General features: G+C 40.4%; 1 protein-coding gene across 1 annotated transcript in view; it reads left to right on the top strand.

Annotated features, from left to right (window-relative positions):
* Positions 1-7,242: 7,242 nt before the first annotated feature.
* LOC142657449 (calcium-activated chloride channel regulator 1-like) overlaps positions 7,243-17,142 on the top strand; it is a 50,775-nt gene continuing 40,875 nt past the window's right edge. The window contains exons 1-3 of the mRNA XM_075832480.1: positions 7,243-7,398; positions 7,893-8,030; positions 13,975-14,125. Coding sequence (XP_075688595.1) covers positions 7,243-7,398; positions 7,893-8,030; positions 13,975-14,125 — 445 coding nt within the window. The remainder of the gene's footprint in view (positions 7,399-7,892; positions 8,031-13,974; positions 14,126-17,142) is intronic.

The following is a 17,142-nucleotide window of genomic DNA, read 5'->3' as shown; positions in this document are numbered from 1 at the left end:
TGTATTCACTCTGGTATCGGCACACTGAGCAAGCACCCGGAGCAGACCCTCGGTGTGTAGCTCCAAGATTGGAGTGCCGTAGTCAGGTAATTGTCAGATGAAGAACGTAAAAAAGATACTCCCTTTATCGGGCGCTCTTGTGTGGATAGTTCAGTGAGTCCACATGTCCTGGGGACTCACTAAACTATCCACACAAGAGTGCCCGATACAAGGAGCATCTTTCCTACGTTCTTCATCTGGCACTTCACATTGGGTGAGCTGTTAATTTATTGTACCAAGGTCTCTCTCTAAAGAGAGGTTTAGAAGTTAAAGCCCGTCCACTCTTCCAGCAGAACTGGCTGCACCAGACTATAAGCAGTCAGGACCTTTGTTTTGGCCAACTGATTCTAGCAAGCCGTGCCATAATGAGCATCTCTAATTCCAACTTACCTCTCCATCTGGAGGTGTGTGTGATTACGTGGTACCTAATAAAAGGTACAATGCGCACCAGAAGTCGTTATTCAAAGATAGATTTTTAATATTAGTAATTATGCCAGTATAAGTGCGACGTTTTGGCCATGTCTCTGACCTTCATCAGGCACTGTAATATCCTGGGTCCTGCGTAATGGCGCTTAGTGTATGGCGGCTTGCCGCATGTGGAGGCGCTTCCACATGCAGAGACATGACCGAAACGTCGCACTTATACTGGCATAATTACTAATACTAAAAATCTATCTTTGGATAACGACTTCTGGTATGCATTGTACCTTTTCTTATACTATACGGGTTGGGCCCCTACGCATGCACCCATACGAAGACCTAGTGAGGCCTGAACACCTTCAAATTACGTGGTACCTGTTATTGGTCCAAGGTGGAGGTCGCCATTGGTATGGCAGTGTGTCCTCCATCTCGATCGCTGTCCACACTTCCCTGAGAGTACTTCTGGAGGCACAGTTTTCTTTTTATTGACCAGGTCCTTCCTACTTGGGATCCAGGTAATAGGATATCTATATGTTACTTGGGACCAGCTCTTGGTACTGGTTAATAGACGATCGTGCCCCACTTAGTTTGAGTGGTTCAAGAGCTGCTATTTATTGCTCCTAATTTGTAATATTATTAATAATATTATTGTTATTACCACTAAGGTTCTGAGTGTATGTTTGCAAAGGAATTTATCCTTAAACTTTGTATGTTCAATACCACTGGGGAAAATACATTTACATGTTCTTCAGCATACACTGTGTACAATTCATTGTATGATTTATTTATTCATAAAGAATGGTCTTAAACATTACCCATAAAAAGTTGATTGTCCAATTTTATCAGTTGATTGGACAATCCATTATGCAGAGCATCTCACAAAAAACATTGATAAAGCATTAGCTCATTCAGGTCCATCAGGAGCTATCGTATCAAGCCTAAAGATCCATTCAGTTTCTCTTTGTAAAAGCCTCTTATCAAAATTACCTCTTCTCGGAGAGTAAAGACGTTTATATGCCTACAAATGTTAATACATCTGGGTTCCCATTATGATATTGGTGGACATGCCTTGACAACGATGTATTGGATTTGTGATTAATATAGCTGACATTTTCTGCAATGCACCTCTGTAGTTGACTAGTTGTTTTACCTATTAACTCTGATCGACATGTGCACATCTCACAGTAAACAACTCCAGTTGTACTGCAATTTATAAAATCTTTAATATGAAATGTTTTCTCTATTTTCACACTTGTAAAGTTAATATCTGAACCAAAGTATTTACAGGCCACACAGTGCCCACATTTGTAACAGAGTGTTACTTTTTTGTATTTGTCTAACAAGGTTTCCTGTATCGTTTGAGAAGGGGAAAAATGGCCGTGGACTAGTCATTCCTCTCCGGTGTTTAATATGAGGTTTTTCTCCAACCACGCACCAGAGATCATGATCCATTATCAAGATATTCCATTACCTGGAAATAATCTTTGTTACTTCTTTACTCCCATTGTCGAATGTGGTTATCAATCTCATTGTATCTGATTGATCTGATTGTGTTTTAGGGATTTACATGGAGGAACGTTCTACATTAAGTTTTTATTACATTAATATCCAAAAATTGAATTTGTATTCCCCTCACCTCATAGGTAAACTTAAGACTGATTCAGTTGGTATTCAGGGATGTCACAAAGTCTATAAATTACTGTTTTTAACCATTCTAGTTGATTATTTTGTCATCTATGTACCGTGCCCATGGTGAGACTCTCTCCATTAGATCCGATCTTTCCTCGGTAAAAACCATCATAACCTCCCACCAACCAAATTTCCTAATGCATGTGCACAAGGACTGTCCATCGCAGTGCCACTGAGCTGGTAGTAAATCCTTCCATTAAAAAGGAATTGTTTCCTAGTTAGTATGAATTCTAAGAGTTCGATCACTAACTCTAATCACTAAACTGTGGATGTGGTATGGACAACCTTGGGATGACAAAAAGGAATCTACAGCCCTTTTGCCCCACTTGTGGGGAATTGATGAGTAAAAGCCTAGACATCTATATTCCCTAAGAGACGGATACCATACTATTGAGATATCATGTATTTTTCTTAGAGATCTATGGTGTCCCAAGTGTATGATGGCAGTCTTTATACAAATCCCCTTATTACTCTATCAGTGTATTGTAGATCCCTGCATTTTGGATGATAAAACCCATCCCTGATACTATGGAACATCCTCTTAGGGAATCTGTGTCCTTGTACACTTTAGGGAGGCTATACAAAGTGAGCATCTGAGGATCTGTGAGTAGTAGAAACTGGAACTCATTGGCATCAATTAACCTGTGTGATTTGGCTTCAGGTAATATCTGAAGGGGGTTTTACACTGGACGATTATTGAGCAGATGAGCGTTCATAGAACGCTCTTTGCCGATAATTGCCCTGTGTAAATAGGGGAACGATCAGCAGAAGAACGAGCAAACGTCTGCTGGACGTATCGTTTTAAAAAAGTGAAATATTATCATTGTCGGCAGCACATCTCCCTGTGTAAACAGGGAGACGCGCTGCCGACGTGATAATAATGTATGATCGGAGCAATGACTGCTTGTCCCCATCCATAGCTCTGTGTGACCGGAGCAAACAAGCGCGGATCAACGATAGCTCGTTGATCGGCGCTCGCTGCTCCTGCCAGTGTAAAAGGGCCTTAACTAAATTCCTTTGGATTCTCATGCAGTGTCTTTTATCCGACAAGATGGACATACACAATTTCTATATTGCTCATGATCCGTGATGTAATGATACTGGTCCTCGGGTCTGGAATCAATAGGCGAGGCAACGATACAGTTCACAATAGTCAGTAGAAATGCAGAGTTCGTAGCACTTTAGGAGTTGCACTTCAAGGAGCCGTAATTAAGTTGGCACAGGCTAACCTAGGGTGCAGAGTCTAGGTAATCTCTTGGTCTTCATCCTGAACCCCCTGACATATGATTATATTATTGCCCCCTTGTCAGATGATTTTATAACCAGAGAGCTATCACTCCAGGTTATTTACTTCTCTCGTGAGGTTCGGCCTCGTTCCATATGGTGGAACATTGTTGAGGTGAGGTCCGCAATGACCTTATTTGTTAAGACTAAAATGCCTTAACTATCCCTCTGTGGTTGCATTTTAACACATAAGTTACTCCCTAAGAAACATTGAGATACAATGAGATTGATAACCCTGTTCGACAGTAGGAGTAAAGAAGAAAGAATGATTATTTCTAGATATTGTAATATCTTGAGGATTGTTGATTCTCTAAGGAAGGTGGTTGCAGAGAAACCTCACATTGGTCTTGACAAATGTAAACATAGGGAAAACATTTGGAATGAAAGATTTTATAAATTGCAGTACTGAAGTTCTTTACCGTGCAATATGCACATGTTTTTTTATAGTATATAGGCTAAACAACTATACAACTACAAACATTGCAAAACTATTATTGTCAACGCATGTCCACCAACATTATAATGGAAGCTCCGATTTATTGGCATATGGATCATTGGCTACCTGCTTGTTGACTTATTCCACAGTGCAGGTGTTAAAGGAAGGGTGTCGCAATTTTTTTTTTTTTTTATATATATCAATTAGCTTTTAGTGTTTTATTAAAAAATGTTTTATTTATTTGTGTGTTTATGTTTTACTTTTTTTTATTTTTGAACTTTTTCTTGTCTATGGGGGCTGCCATTTTTTTTTCATCTCTGTATGTGTCGATTAACGACACATACAGACATGGAATACGGCACATACAGCCCCATAGTGAATGCGAACGGGACCCGTTCCATCCACTATGCTGTACGCCGTCTGTGTGGGAACGGCGCATGCGCCGCTCCCACACAGTCCAAATGGAAGGTCTTCGGCCGAGCGACATCCGGCGCCATTTTCTTGTGGACCGGAAGCCGCGGCCGGACAGTAAGATTACTACTTCCGGTCGCGGCTTCCGGACTTGTGTTCTACTGCAAGCACTTGGAGCGGAGGGAGCAGACGGAGCGGACGGACCAGAGGGAGCGGCGGCGGCAGGAGCAGGTAAGTTATTTCTGTGTATGTACGTGTTTTAGTGTGTGATTACTACTGTATGTAAACCTACTACACTGTGTGTGTTCGCTCAAAAAATTGCGACACACAGTGTAGGAGGTTTGAACGTTCAATCGCCTCCTTTCTCCTGGCACTAGCCAGGATAAGGGAGGGGGGATTCTGTGAGCTCACTAGAGCGAGTGTGTCTTCTCAAATTTTGCAGCATAAAGCAATGTGGTTGCTTTACCACATGCCAATGCTGCAATTTTGGGAATTGCTCCATCTAGTGACCAGCACTGGGAAATGTTATAAATTAGAATCTAATTTATAATATTTCCTGACTCGTGAAAAAATAAAAAAAATTAGAACAATGTTTAATCATTTATACACTAACTGTTTAACTAAAAAAAAATAAAAAATATAATAATTCTAGCGACACATTCCCTTTAAGAAGTTTGTTTTCTTCAGAGTCCATCCTTACCTCTCTCCCTCCTACCAATGCCTTTCCTTGTCCTCCCGCCCTAACATCCCTCCTCATGAACACATTATTGACGTATAGTGATCGTTTTTTTTTAAAAAGCTACGTCTTAACCCCCTCGTATCCTGAAGGACTACATAGGTCATTCTTCTGCTCTCAGCCTAAATCTTCACACACAACCATCTGCCACATTTTGAATTGATGCCTTACTGCGTCCTTGTTTCAGACGAGACCACTGGTGGAGTTTGGCTTCTGCACCAGCAGCTAGTTTATATCGCTCTCTATTACCTAACACACATCCTTTAGAAAGAATACGTTTTTTTTTTAACAACTTTGCACTCAGAACAATTTCTCCTCGGTCTATGGATTGCTGAAGGAAGAGCCGACTAAGACTGAACCCCCTGTCCGGACTTGGGGCACACCTTGAATAGCTGCTGAGTGGGATAGGATCTTTCTTCTCACGCATAAATCATCTATCTCTGAATACATGCAGGAAAATAACTATCTGGCATTATGATCTGATACATAAAATATACACTTCCATCTCTGGTATTTGTTGGTGTTGCAACAACGTCTCGGGCATGTATTACCATATTTGCTGGGAATATCCTAATATCCAAATTTTATGGAAAAGGGTCTTTTCACTCTATAACACATTCTCCCCAGCTGTTTCCTTATTTTCTAGATATCTCCATGCTGTGTTTGATCTCTCGTCCCTTACCTTTGGCTAAAAAACGTTTGTTAAGACATTTCCTGGCAGCAGCTTGGCAGACTACAGCAGGTCACTGAAAGCAATTTGGGATCTTGTAACTGTGGCCACTTTTCCTGGAACGTTTTAATCACATACTGAGAATGAAGGAGTTGACCCTTACTGAGGCGGACAAGTTCTCTTTTTTCTTATCAGCGTGGCAGCCCTGGCTTCTGTTTGGAGATTCTAATGGGGTCGAGTCATGTCTGGCCTCTAATTGCGCATAGGCGACATGTTCACCAGAACCTCAGCTACAACCTTTTTTATTTTTTTGCATTTATCTCCCTTCTCATTAGTTCTTTCCTCCTATGTCTTTTTATTGTTTGTTGTCTTTGACAAATAAAAAAGGTTGTAGCTGAGGTTCTGGTGAACATGTCGCCTATGCGGAATTAGAGGCCAGGCATGACTCGACCCCATTAGAAACTCCAAACAGCAGCCAGTCCTGCCACGCTGATAAGAAAAAAGAGAACTTGTCCGCCTCAGTAGGGGTCAACTCCTTCATTCTCAGTATGTGATTAAAACGTTCCCCCGAAAAGTGCCCACAGTTACAAGATCCCAAATTGCTTTCAGTGACCTGCTGTAGTCTGCCAAGCTGCTGCCAGGAAATGTCTTAACAAATGCTTTTTAGACAAATAGTAAGGGACGAGAGATCAAACACAGCATGGCGATATCTAGTAGATAAGGAAACAGCTGGGGAGAATGTGTTATAGAGTGAAAAGACCCTATATATTGCAGTCTCATTCATTTCTATGGGCCCATGCACACAACCGTGGTTTCCACGGTTCGTGCATTGCCCGGGAGTCTGGACCGCAAAATGATGTCTTGTTACGGAAGCATTTTGCGGTCCAGGCTCATTGAAATGAATGTACACGGTCATGTGCACGGCCCATGATTTGCGGGCGGCCCTTAGGTGACACTCCGCGGCCGTCCGAGCCGCAAATCACGGGCCGTGCACACCACTACGGTCATGTACATGAGCCCTTAGAGTGCCAACACTCATACTATAGAGTTTGCGGTGACTTTTCTTTACTACCGTAGACTTCATTTTTCAGCTGTTATTGGACGGACTCCCAATTTGCTTTAAGTGGTTATTGCATAGGTTCTGCTATTTTTAAATTTAAATACGTCAATATTTCTTGCATCGTTTATTGTTCTCTGTGTAAACTACTGTATAAACTTTGAAAGTTTTGAATAAACACTGATTTAACCTGAAGGCCTCAGTATATCCGGAGCTCCAAACCCATAAAAAAATATGTTCATGGGCACTGTGTTTGCAAAGTTACTCACCTTTTTTTATGTAATTCCTATTCTAACCAGTAACATGAAAGTTACGTTCAAGCGAAGCAATAAAACTGGAATTTATAGCAAACATGTAATAAATTTAGACTCAACAAGTAGAAACCACCAATAGTAAAAAAGATTATATATTTGACCACCGGGAGGTGGTTCCCAATACATTAACAGAGGAGTACATAAGCCACCACCAGACTGAGGTTCCAATCCACCATCAGACTAAGAATGGGATTCTGGTTGGTTGCTGTGATCTTCCTATTTCAGGTGTTCTCTCCTGCTGAAAGTTCTATGATTAAACTTAATGATGGAGGGTATGAAGATATTGTTATAGCTATTCACCCTGGACTACCTGAAAATGTCAAGATCATTGAGAAAATTAAGGTAAATATTATTCTTTAAAGTAGATAATAATGGTGTATATAACTTATCCCACAGACATAGTGCAGCCGCCTTTCAATTCAGTCTGTGATTAGGTGAGTCTGCCTCACTTGGTGAGGGTACCTCCATTCTCCCAATAGGTAGAGATCTCTGTATATATCATCAATGTCTGAAATGGGAATACCCCTTTAAGAAGCCAGAAGTGATAAAAAAGGCTTCTGGTCTTGTCTCTAAGGAGTCTACCACTGCACATTCCCTCAAGGCTAAGAGTGGACTGCTCAGATGTATGTACTCTATGGGCAGTCCGGAAGTAGCCAACAAAATAACGTATACACAGAGTGATATAAATTTTAACCTTCTATACAATTTCCCTTTCAGATATAGTGTACTTATGCCACATGTGCTTGTATTCAAATCTACAACCACAATAAGAGAGGTAATTCTACTTATAGTAATCCTCTGTTAATCTAAAATTTGGTCTTATTTCCAAATAATAGGATATGGTGAATGAAGCTACACATTACCTGTTTAATGCTACACAGAAAAGACTTTTCATAAAAAGTGCAAAAATCTTACTTCCTTTGACTTGGTCTAAGGGAAACTATGCCAAACGAAAAACAGAGACATATGACAAGGTAAGAAACGAAATAAAAAAAAACATATTAGATATGAAACATTAATAGGTTAATCTTTATTTTATTTCTTCATGATATATTTTTAGTACTATAACTTGCATGGACATCAATTCAGAGTAATAACTGAGACACATACTGTAACTTTAAATGTAAAGTCTATTATAAACAATGGAGTAATAAGAATAGATATATATAAGATTTAGGAATAGGTAGATATAAGATAATACATATCGGCTGCATTTCCCCTTATCTAAAATGACGGATTTAGGTAAAGTTTTGGAAGAAAAGGGTAATGACAATTTTATTTTGGATATTTTTTGCTACACGTTACACGATTCATTATGCTCAAGCAGGGCCAGTAAAAGTTATTTTATTGTGCAAAAAGTTGTAAAACATAAAAAAGTACTATAAATTAGGTATCGCTGGAATCGTACTGACCCGCAGTATAAAGGTAACATCTAGTTTATAACGCATGGTGAACGCTGTATAAAAAAACGAAGTAACTGTGCCAGAATTGCTGTTTTTTGGTCACCTTGCCTCCCAAAAAATAGCATAAAACGTGATCAAAAAGTCGCATGTACCCCAAAATGGTACCAAAAATAACTACAGCTCGTCCCGCAAAAAAACAGTCCTCATACCACTACGTCTATGAAAAAAAAAATTAGTTAAGGCTCCAATAAGTCAGGAAATAAAAAATATGCAGTTGTGCAGATCAGAGGGGAACATTTCTTCTGTTTCAAGAGGCGATATATCAAGGCCCTAAAATTAGGGAGCCAGGAAGGGTTGGGTCCAAACATATCTGCTGGAAGCGAGGGCGCCCATATTATACCAGGACAACACTTCCCAGCAAAATTCCCCAAACTGCAAATGTGCGGAGTGTGGACCAAAAGGGGGATAAGGACACAATTTATCAGTGCGACCCTAGCCTGTGCATAAAGGATTGCTTCACAGTGTAACACACATCTATGGACCCATTATTATACCAACTGACTATGCCCCTGATGTACTCTGCCCAGCTTACATATGCCCCCACATTATAAATTGAAATACCAGCAATACTCCAAACAAAACTACTACCAAGCAAAATCCACGCTCCAAAAGCCAAATGGCGCTCCCTCCCTTCTGAGCCCTACACTGTGCCCAAACAACTGTTTACTTCCACATATACGTCATCGCCATACCCGGGAGGACCCTTTTAACAATTTTTTGAATGTCTCCAGTGGCAAAAGCTGGGCACGACATATGTGCCACTGAAATGGCATACCTAGGGAAAAATGAAATTTTTTACTTTGCACCATCCGCAGCGCAATCATTCAAGGAAAAGGACTGTGGGGTGAAAATGCTCACTACATCCCTTAATAAATGCCTTGAGGGGGTGTAGTTTCCAAAATGGGGATCTCTTCTCAGGGGTTTCTTTTATTATTTCACATCAGAGCCTCTGCAGTTGTGAACCAATACTTTGTAAGTTGCCAAATTAGGCCTCAACTTCGCATGGTACTCTCTCGCTCCTGAGGCTGGTTGAATGTCCAGGCAAAACATTAGGGCCACATGTAGGTGTTTCTAAAACCGGGAAATACAGCATAATAATTAGAGAGCTGTCTTGTTATGGTGGCACAAGCTGGGCACCACATATTGGTATATCTATGGAAAAAAATCACATTTTCACTCTGCAACATCGAGTGCACACTAATTTCTGCAAATACACCTGTGGGGTTAACATGCTCACTATACCCCTAGGTGAATACCTTGAGGGGTGTAGTTTCCAAAATGAGGTTTCTGGGGGGTTTCCACTGATTTGGTCCCACAGGGGCTTTGCAAATGCGATATAGCGACCAGAAACCAATCCAGCAAAATCTGCACTGCAAAAGCCAAATGGCGCTCCTTCCCTTCTGCACCCTACTGTTGCCCAAACAGCAGTTTATGACCACATATGGGGTATTGCCATACTCGGGAGAAAGTACATTACAAATGTTGGGGTTATTTTTCTCCTTTATTTGTTGAGAAATATAACATTTTTGAGCTAAAGCTACGTCTTATTGAAGCAAAAGGATTGTTTTTAGTTTCACTGCCAAATTCTAATAAAATCTGTAAAACTCCTGTGGGGTCAAAATGCTCCCTACACCCGTAGATGAATTCCTAAAGGGGTGTTGTTCCCTAAATGGAATCACTTTTTGGGCTTTTTCTCTGTTTTGGTCCTTCAGGGGCTTTGCAAATGCGACATGGCCTCCGCAAACCATTCCTGCTACATTTGAGATCCAAAAGCCAAATGGCGCTCTTTCCATTCTAAGCCCAGCCATGTGTCCAAACAGCCGTTTATGACCACATGTGGGGTATTGTTTTACTCGGGAGAAATTGATTTACAAATGTTGCAGTGTTTTTTCTCCTTTAGTCCTTGTGGAAATTAGAAAAATTAGCTAAACCTACATTTTCTTTGAAAAATGTAGATTTTAATTTTCACTGCCTAATTCCAATCATTTCTGCAATAAACCTGTGGGGTCAAAATGCTCACTATACCCTAGATAATTTCCTTGAGAGGTGTAGTTTCCCAAATGGGGTAACTTTTGGGGGATTTCCACTGTTCTGGCACCGCAAGAGCCCTTCAAACCGGACATAAAATAAATTCTAAAAAAAGAAGACCCCAAAATCCACTAGGTGCTCCTTTGCTTCTGAGGCATGTGTTTCAGTCCATAAGCACACTAGGAACATATGTGGGATTTTTCTAAAAACTGCAGAATATGGGAAATAAATATCGAGTTGCGTTTCTCTGGTAAAAATGTCTTTGTTACAAAAAAAAAAATGGATTAAAAATGAATCTCTGCAAAAAAAAAAATAACATTTGTAAATTTCACCTCTACTTTGCTTTAATCCCTGTGAAACCTCTAAAAGGTTAAGAAACTTTCTAAATGCTGTTTTGAATACTTTGAGGGGTGAAGTTTTTAAAATGGGGTGACTTATTGGGCGTTTTTAATATATAAGGACCTAAAAACCACTTCACAACTGTCTTACAAGCAGATACATTTAAACGTATAAAAATGCAAATTTTTGCAATTTTTCGCAAATTTTTATTGTTTTTCACAATTAAATACTGAATGTATCGAGCAAATTAAATTAAAGTCCAATGTGTCAAGAGAAAACAGTCTCAGAATCGCTTCGATAGGTAAAAGCATTCCAAAGTGATTACCACATAAGGTGAAAAATGTCAGATTTGAAAAATTAGGTTCTGTCAGGAGGGTCAAAAGTGGCCGAAGCAGGGAAGGGGTTAATAGAGTGTATGGAAAAAAAGGGGATTTGCGCATTGTTTTGTATTTTTTTTTCCAGAAATTTAAACTTTACTTTGCATTTTTTTAGTCTCAGGGGATTAGGGAGCTTTTACCTTTAATCTTTTTACTATCTGTACTGGTATTTCTCTATATGTCTCTATGTATTACTTTATTTCTATTATATTATACAGTATAATATGTCTGAGAATAATAATATTATTAGGGAATTTAGACCTTATTCACATGAGCGTATTTCATGTCTGCGTGCTGTCCGTTTAAATAACTGACAGCACAATGACCAATGCGTTTCAATAAGGTTATTCACACGTCTGTGTTTTTTCACAGAGCGTGTGTCCGTTGGGTGAAACTTACTGCATGTCCTATTTTGGACCCCGTCGCCCATTGAAGTCAATGGGTGCGTGAAAACAACAGACATCACATGGACTGTCCCATGTGCTGCCCATGTTTCACGCATCAGTTGCTAAAGAGATGCAGAGAAAAAAAATGTAAACCAGGAAGTGCTTGCAGAGGAGAAACACGGGTGAATAAAACGGATGCCTCAGGGAAACCGCACTGACGCCATCCAGACAGTCATGTGCGTGAAACACGGTACATTTTTTGCGCACGGAAATCGGACACTCATGTAAATGAGGCCTTAGAGAGAGAACATTTTCTCATTAATATCAGTGCAGCCTGTGGTCACTACTAGCGATTCTGCCTCTCATAGACAAGGTTCTGACTAGTTTGTAACTCAGCTGGGACAAGGACAGGTTGAAAATAATTAAATATAGAGAGGCATCCCCTGAGCACTGAGAAAGTGCCTGAAGTGCCCCCCTAATGTGAATTAGGTGACAGGTTCCCCCCTACCCCAATGTCAGAGAAGTGTCAGGGCTCCAATCTCTTGTGCAGGAGATAAGAACACTGCAGCCTTCTCATTGCTATCAGGCATGGCGCCATACATTCGGTAGTGGCTGTGCCTGGTGCTGCAGCCCTTCGCCTGATAAGCGATGAAGGGGCCACAGCGCTTTACCTTTAATCAGCTGATCGGTGGAGGTGCTGGGGGTTGGACCCTCACCGATCTGATATTGTTTACCTATCCTAATGATATGTCATTAATCTCAAAATCCTGGAAAACCCATTTAATAATAGGGTCCTTGTTTTTGAACTAGTATTCGTATAGTAAAGGGTCCTTGATACTTCTCCAATTCTACAGGGTGAGTGATAAATATTTTTATGTAATTGATATCACCCAAATTCACTTGTACAAGACAGTCAATGAGAAGCAGATGTTAAAACACTCAACACAGACTGTCGTGAATTGGGCTAGCCATGTAGTCAAAAAGGGACATACTCCAAGGGGAGCCCCTACCTGATTGTTTCTTCAACAATTCACTATACCAGTTGGAAAGTAAATCTAAAGTCAAGTTACTCATTAAGTTTCTTTCTGTGTAAGTTATGTTGTTAGTCTGTATTGTATTATATGAATTGCCACTGTCCTTCCAAAAATTTAAATTTTCAAAATTGCAAATTTCCATTTTTATTTCCTGCTATGGGATTATACATCTTCTTCTCTTCACTCACTGTTTTATGAGGAGCAGTAGCTTTTTACAGCAGTTTCTTCTGTATAATCTTATACAACCTTTGCTATTGCACTGATTTATGATCATTTTCACACACATCTGACCTTGGTCAACCTTCTTTTATTGCACAATTTCTTTAAAGATCGACCTGTAACCTACTATGAACATTATGTAAAAATTGTACATGTCTATTGATTAGCATCTTATTTGCTGCTTTCTAGAAATGTGATATGAACATATATAAAGTAATATTAGTAAGCGTAGTAAATCCACAAAACATATCACATATTTTCACAGTAGGAAGGAAATAAATAAATAAATCACTTGCATCAAATGTTGGGTCTATTTAGGTTGAAAACAGTGTATAAAAATGCAAGTGATGATAAGCTGTGCAGGGATTCCCTCTCCACAGGATCTAAGAACAAGAATATGGGGCATTAACCAAAGAATCATGAAAAGCAGATGGGGACGAACGAGCACCAAGTCCTCCTGCGCCTGGCAGTTAGGGGGAGGATAGTATTAACCAGCAACAGAAGTAGGCCCCATTTTAATCTTTACTATAGGGGTCCCTCACCACTATGCAACCTATTGTATAATTAGGATAGGGGTGGTGGTAGATAACCTAATACCTTAACCCCTTCAGTTGAGACAAAAGAAGGAACCATTAACAAAAAAGGAAAATCTTTTTTCAGCTTCAAAAGGTTGATCAGGTTTCAGTTATTGTTCATTTGCTATTCATCTGGAGGTCAAAGTTTGGTTGCATATCTGGGTAGCTCTCAAGGGACAATGTCATGCCCAGAGGTTTAGTTGTATACTTTATATTCTGTTGCTTTTGGTGGGTCAACTGAAAATGACTAAAGACATTAGTTCCGGAAATAAAGGTAGAACGATGATCACTTTCTTCCCTTAGTAAATGTTTGAGCACTTTTTGTGGGCCAAATTACTACAATATATAAGTTGGAATATTTTTTTTTAAAAATGTCTATATATTCAAAAGACTACATAGAGAAAAAAAAGGTAAACATTTTAAACAGTTATTGTTTCAAAGATCTCTAATCTGTGTATTGGGCATGTGTAAAATATGCTGAACCTTTTGGATTTTAGGCCGACGTCATTATTGCCAACCCATACCTGAAATTTGGAGATGATCCATACACTTTACAATATGGAAGCTGTGGAGAGCCAGCCAAATATATCCATTTCACACCAAATTTCCTGCTAGATGACAACCTGATGTCAGTGTATGGACCGAGAGGTAATAAAATACATTTTGTTTGACGAGTGTAGGACTTGTAGCCTTTGCATTTAATATTTCATTTTGCTAGTGTAAAGGAATAAGTAAATTCTGTTTTTGATTTATCTGAATCTACCACAGCCAGGTATTAATGTTGGCATTGTCATGTGAGGTAAATTGAAAAAAACTTGTATACCTTGTCTTGTTCTGAGTTTTAACTTAGAGTAAAATATACAATAAAACAACCTACGTCTGCCGGTTATCGGCAGGGGAAGGGCAAGAATTTTAAATTAATTTGCAGATCAGCAAGTAGTGGACCGCTTCAAAAGTTACAACGTCAGTGAAATACACCGTTCTGCCATAACATTAAAACAAGTGAATTATACATATTAAAGAGGCTCTGTCACCAGATTTTGCAGCCCCTATCTGCTATTGTAGCAGATAGGCGCTGCAATGTAGATTACAGTAACGTTTTTATTTTTAAAAAACGAGCATTTTTGGCCAAGTTATGACCATTTTTGTAGTTATGCAAATGAGGCTTGCAAAAGTCCAAGTGGGTGTGTTTAAAAGTAAAAGTCCAAGTGGGCGTGTATTATGTGCGTACATCGGGGCGTTTTTAATACTTTTACTAGCTGGGCGTTCTGATGAGAAGTATCATCCACTTCTCTTCAGAACGCCCAGCTTCTGCCAGATCACGCTGTGACGTCACTCACAGGTCCTGCATCGTGTCAGACGAGCGAGGACACATCGGCACCAGAGGCTACAGTTGATTCTGCAGCAGCATCAGCGTTTGCAGGTAAGTAGCTACATCGACTTACCTGCTAACGCCGATGCTGCTGCAGAATCAACTGAAGCCTCTGGTGCCGATGTGTCCTCGCTCGTCTGACACGATGCAGGACCTGTGAGTGACGTCACAGCGTGATCTGGCAGAAGCTGGGCGTTCTGAAGAGAAGTGGATGATACTTCTCGTCAGAACGCCCAGCTAGTAAAAGTATTAAAAACGCCCCGATGTACGCACATAATACACGCCCACTTGGACTTTTACTTTTAAACACACCCACTTGGACTTTTGCAAGCCTCATTTGCATAACTACAAAAATGGTCATAACTTGGCCAAAAATGCTCGTTTTTTTAAAAATAAAAACGTTACTGTAATCTACATTGCAGCACCTATCTGCTGCAATAGCAGATAGGGGTTGCAAAATCTGGTGACAGAGCCTCTTTAAGCAGCAAGTGAAATGTCACTTCATGAAGTTGATGTGTTGGAAGCTGGAAAAAAGGGCAAATGTAAGGATCTGAGCAACTTTGAAAAGGGTCAAATTGTGATAGCTAGACAACTGGGTCAGAGCATCTTCAAAACTACAGGTCTTGTGGGTTGTTCCTGGTATAAAGTGGTTAGTACCTACCAAAATTGGTTCAAGGAAGGACAACCGGTGACAGGTTCATGTACCCCTCCAAGGCTCTTTGATGTGCGTGGGGAGCGAAGGCTAGCCCATCTGGTCCAATACCACACAAGAGCTACAGTAGCACAAATTGCTGAAAAAGGTACAGGGTTATTCCCATCTCCATAAATGTAGCTATTAAGCTCAACCTGTTAAAGTTATTCATTTTTGTAAATACCTTTCTTTATGCAAACAATGTCATTTTCTTGATATCCGTGCTCCATGTCGCTGTCAGTCCCTTTTTGTTTATTGCTCGTTGTCTAGGGATCCGGCCGCCATTGTTTTCCTATAGCAGTGGCCGCGCTTGCGCAATGATATCCTCTCCATCCTTAGGAGAGGATGTCATTGTTATCGTGAATGCGCATATCAGCACATGCGCATTAGATACCGGCCTAGCCACCTCTCGTGTGAATACATTTGTCGTCGGCTCTAGGTACTGCATGGGGGAAGTGTTGCCGCGATGGGGGGAATGCAACTTATTGCGACGGGGGGAAGTGGGTTACAGAGAAGGGTGACGGGGGGTTGCAGTGAGGAGTGGCGTGGGTGCGTTGAAATTCAAGGTGTTAGTATAAAACTATCTAGGGAATTGGGGGGGTGGTTCGTCTCAGCCACGCTTACCATGCCTAGTTGAGACAATCGTTCGCCCGATTCTGCTAGAGCTATATTATCTAGCAACGTCGGGAGCACGCACAGTGCAGATCAACTTGATTGACATCGAGCCGCTCACGACCCTTTTTATAAAAGATAACCAGCACTAGCTGAGTTATCTAGTTTGAAAAAATGTTGTTAAGGAAGGAATTTTTCAAAATTTTAACAACAATAGTTTTATAATTTAATTTCGGATTAGGATAAAAAAAATATAACCCAATTTGGGAATAACCCTTTAATGCTGGCTGTGATAGAAAGTTGTCTGAACACACAGTGCATCACAGCTTGCCACGTTTGGTAGAGTGACCCTTCTGACCACTGTCCACTACCAAAAATGCCTACAATGGGCATGTGAGCATCAGAACTGGACCATGTACAGAAGGTGGCCTACTCTGATGAATCACATTTTCTTTTACATAATGTGGACGGCTGGGTGCATGTGTGTCGCTTACCTGGGGAACAGATGGCACCAGGATGCACTAGAAGCCAGTAGATGCAGTGTGATGCTCTGGGCAATGCTCTGCTGGGAAACCTTGGGTCTTGGCATTCATGTGGATGTTACATGAAGGCCTCATCACACAAATTTACAGGACTAAAATGAACCGCTGCTAATGTATTAGTGCCAGAAACCACAGGACACCTTCAGAGGTCTTGTGAAGTCCATGCCTCGACGGGTCATAGTTGTTTTTGCGGCACGAGGGGGACCTACACAATATTGAGCAGATAGTTTTAATGTAATGGCCTAACGGTGTATATCATTATGGAATTATGTAACTTCCTAATATATTATTTCAAAGTGTGCTATGCTCTGGATAGTTAGTGCATTTTAATAAACACACTATTTTGTAATTTGCTACTTTTGTACTATGGTCCCAAGTCAAGACCTCAAGGACCTTGGTGATGTATGAGCAGGTTAACCAATGTTCGCCCATACTGTATGGATGAGCA

This window comes from Rhinoderma darwinii, chromosome 7 (genome assembly GCF_050947455.1).
Source record: "Rhinoderma darwinii isolate aRhiDar2 chromosome 7, aRhiDar2.hap1, whole genome shotgun sequence".
In the NCBI taxonomy this organism is placed as follows: Eukaryota; Metazoa; Chordata; class Amphibia; order Anura; family Rhinodermatidae; genus Rhinoderma; species Rhinoderma darwinii.
The sequence above is the reverse complement of the archived record's forward strand: the minus strand, read 5'-3'. Positions and strand labels throughout refer to the sequence as shown.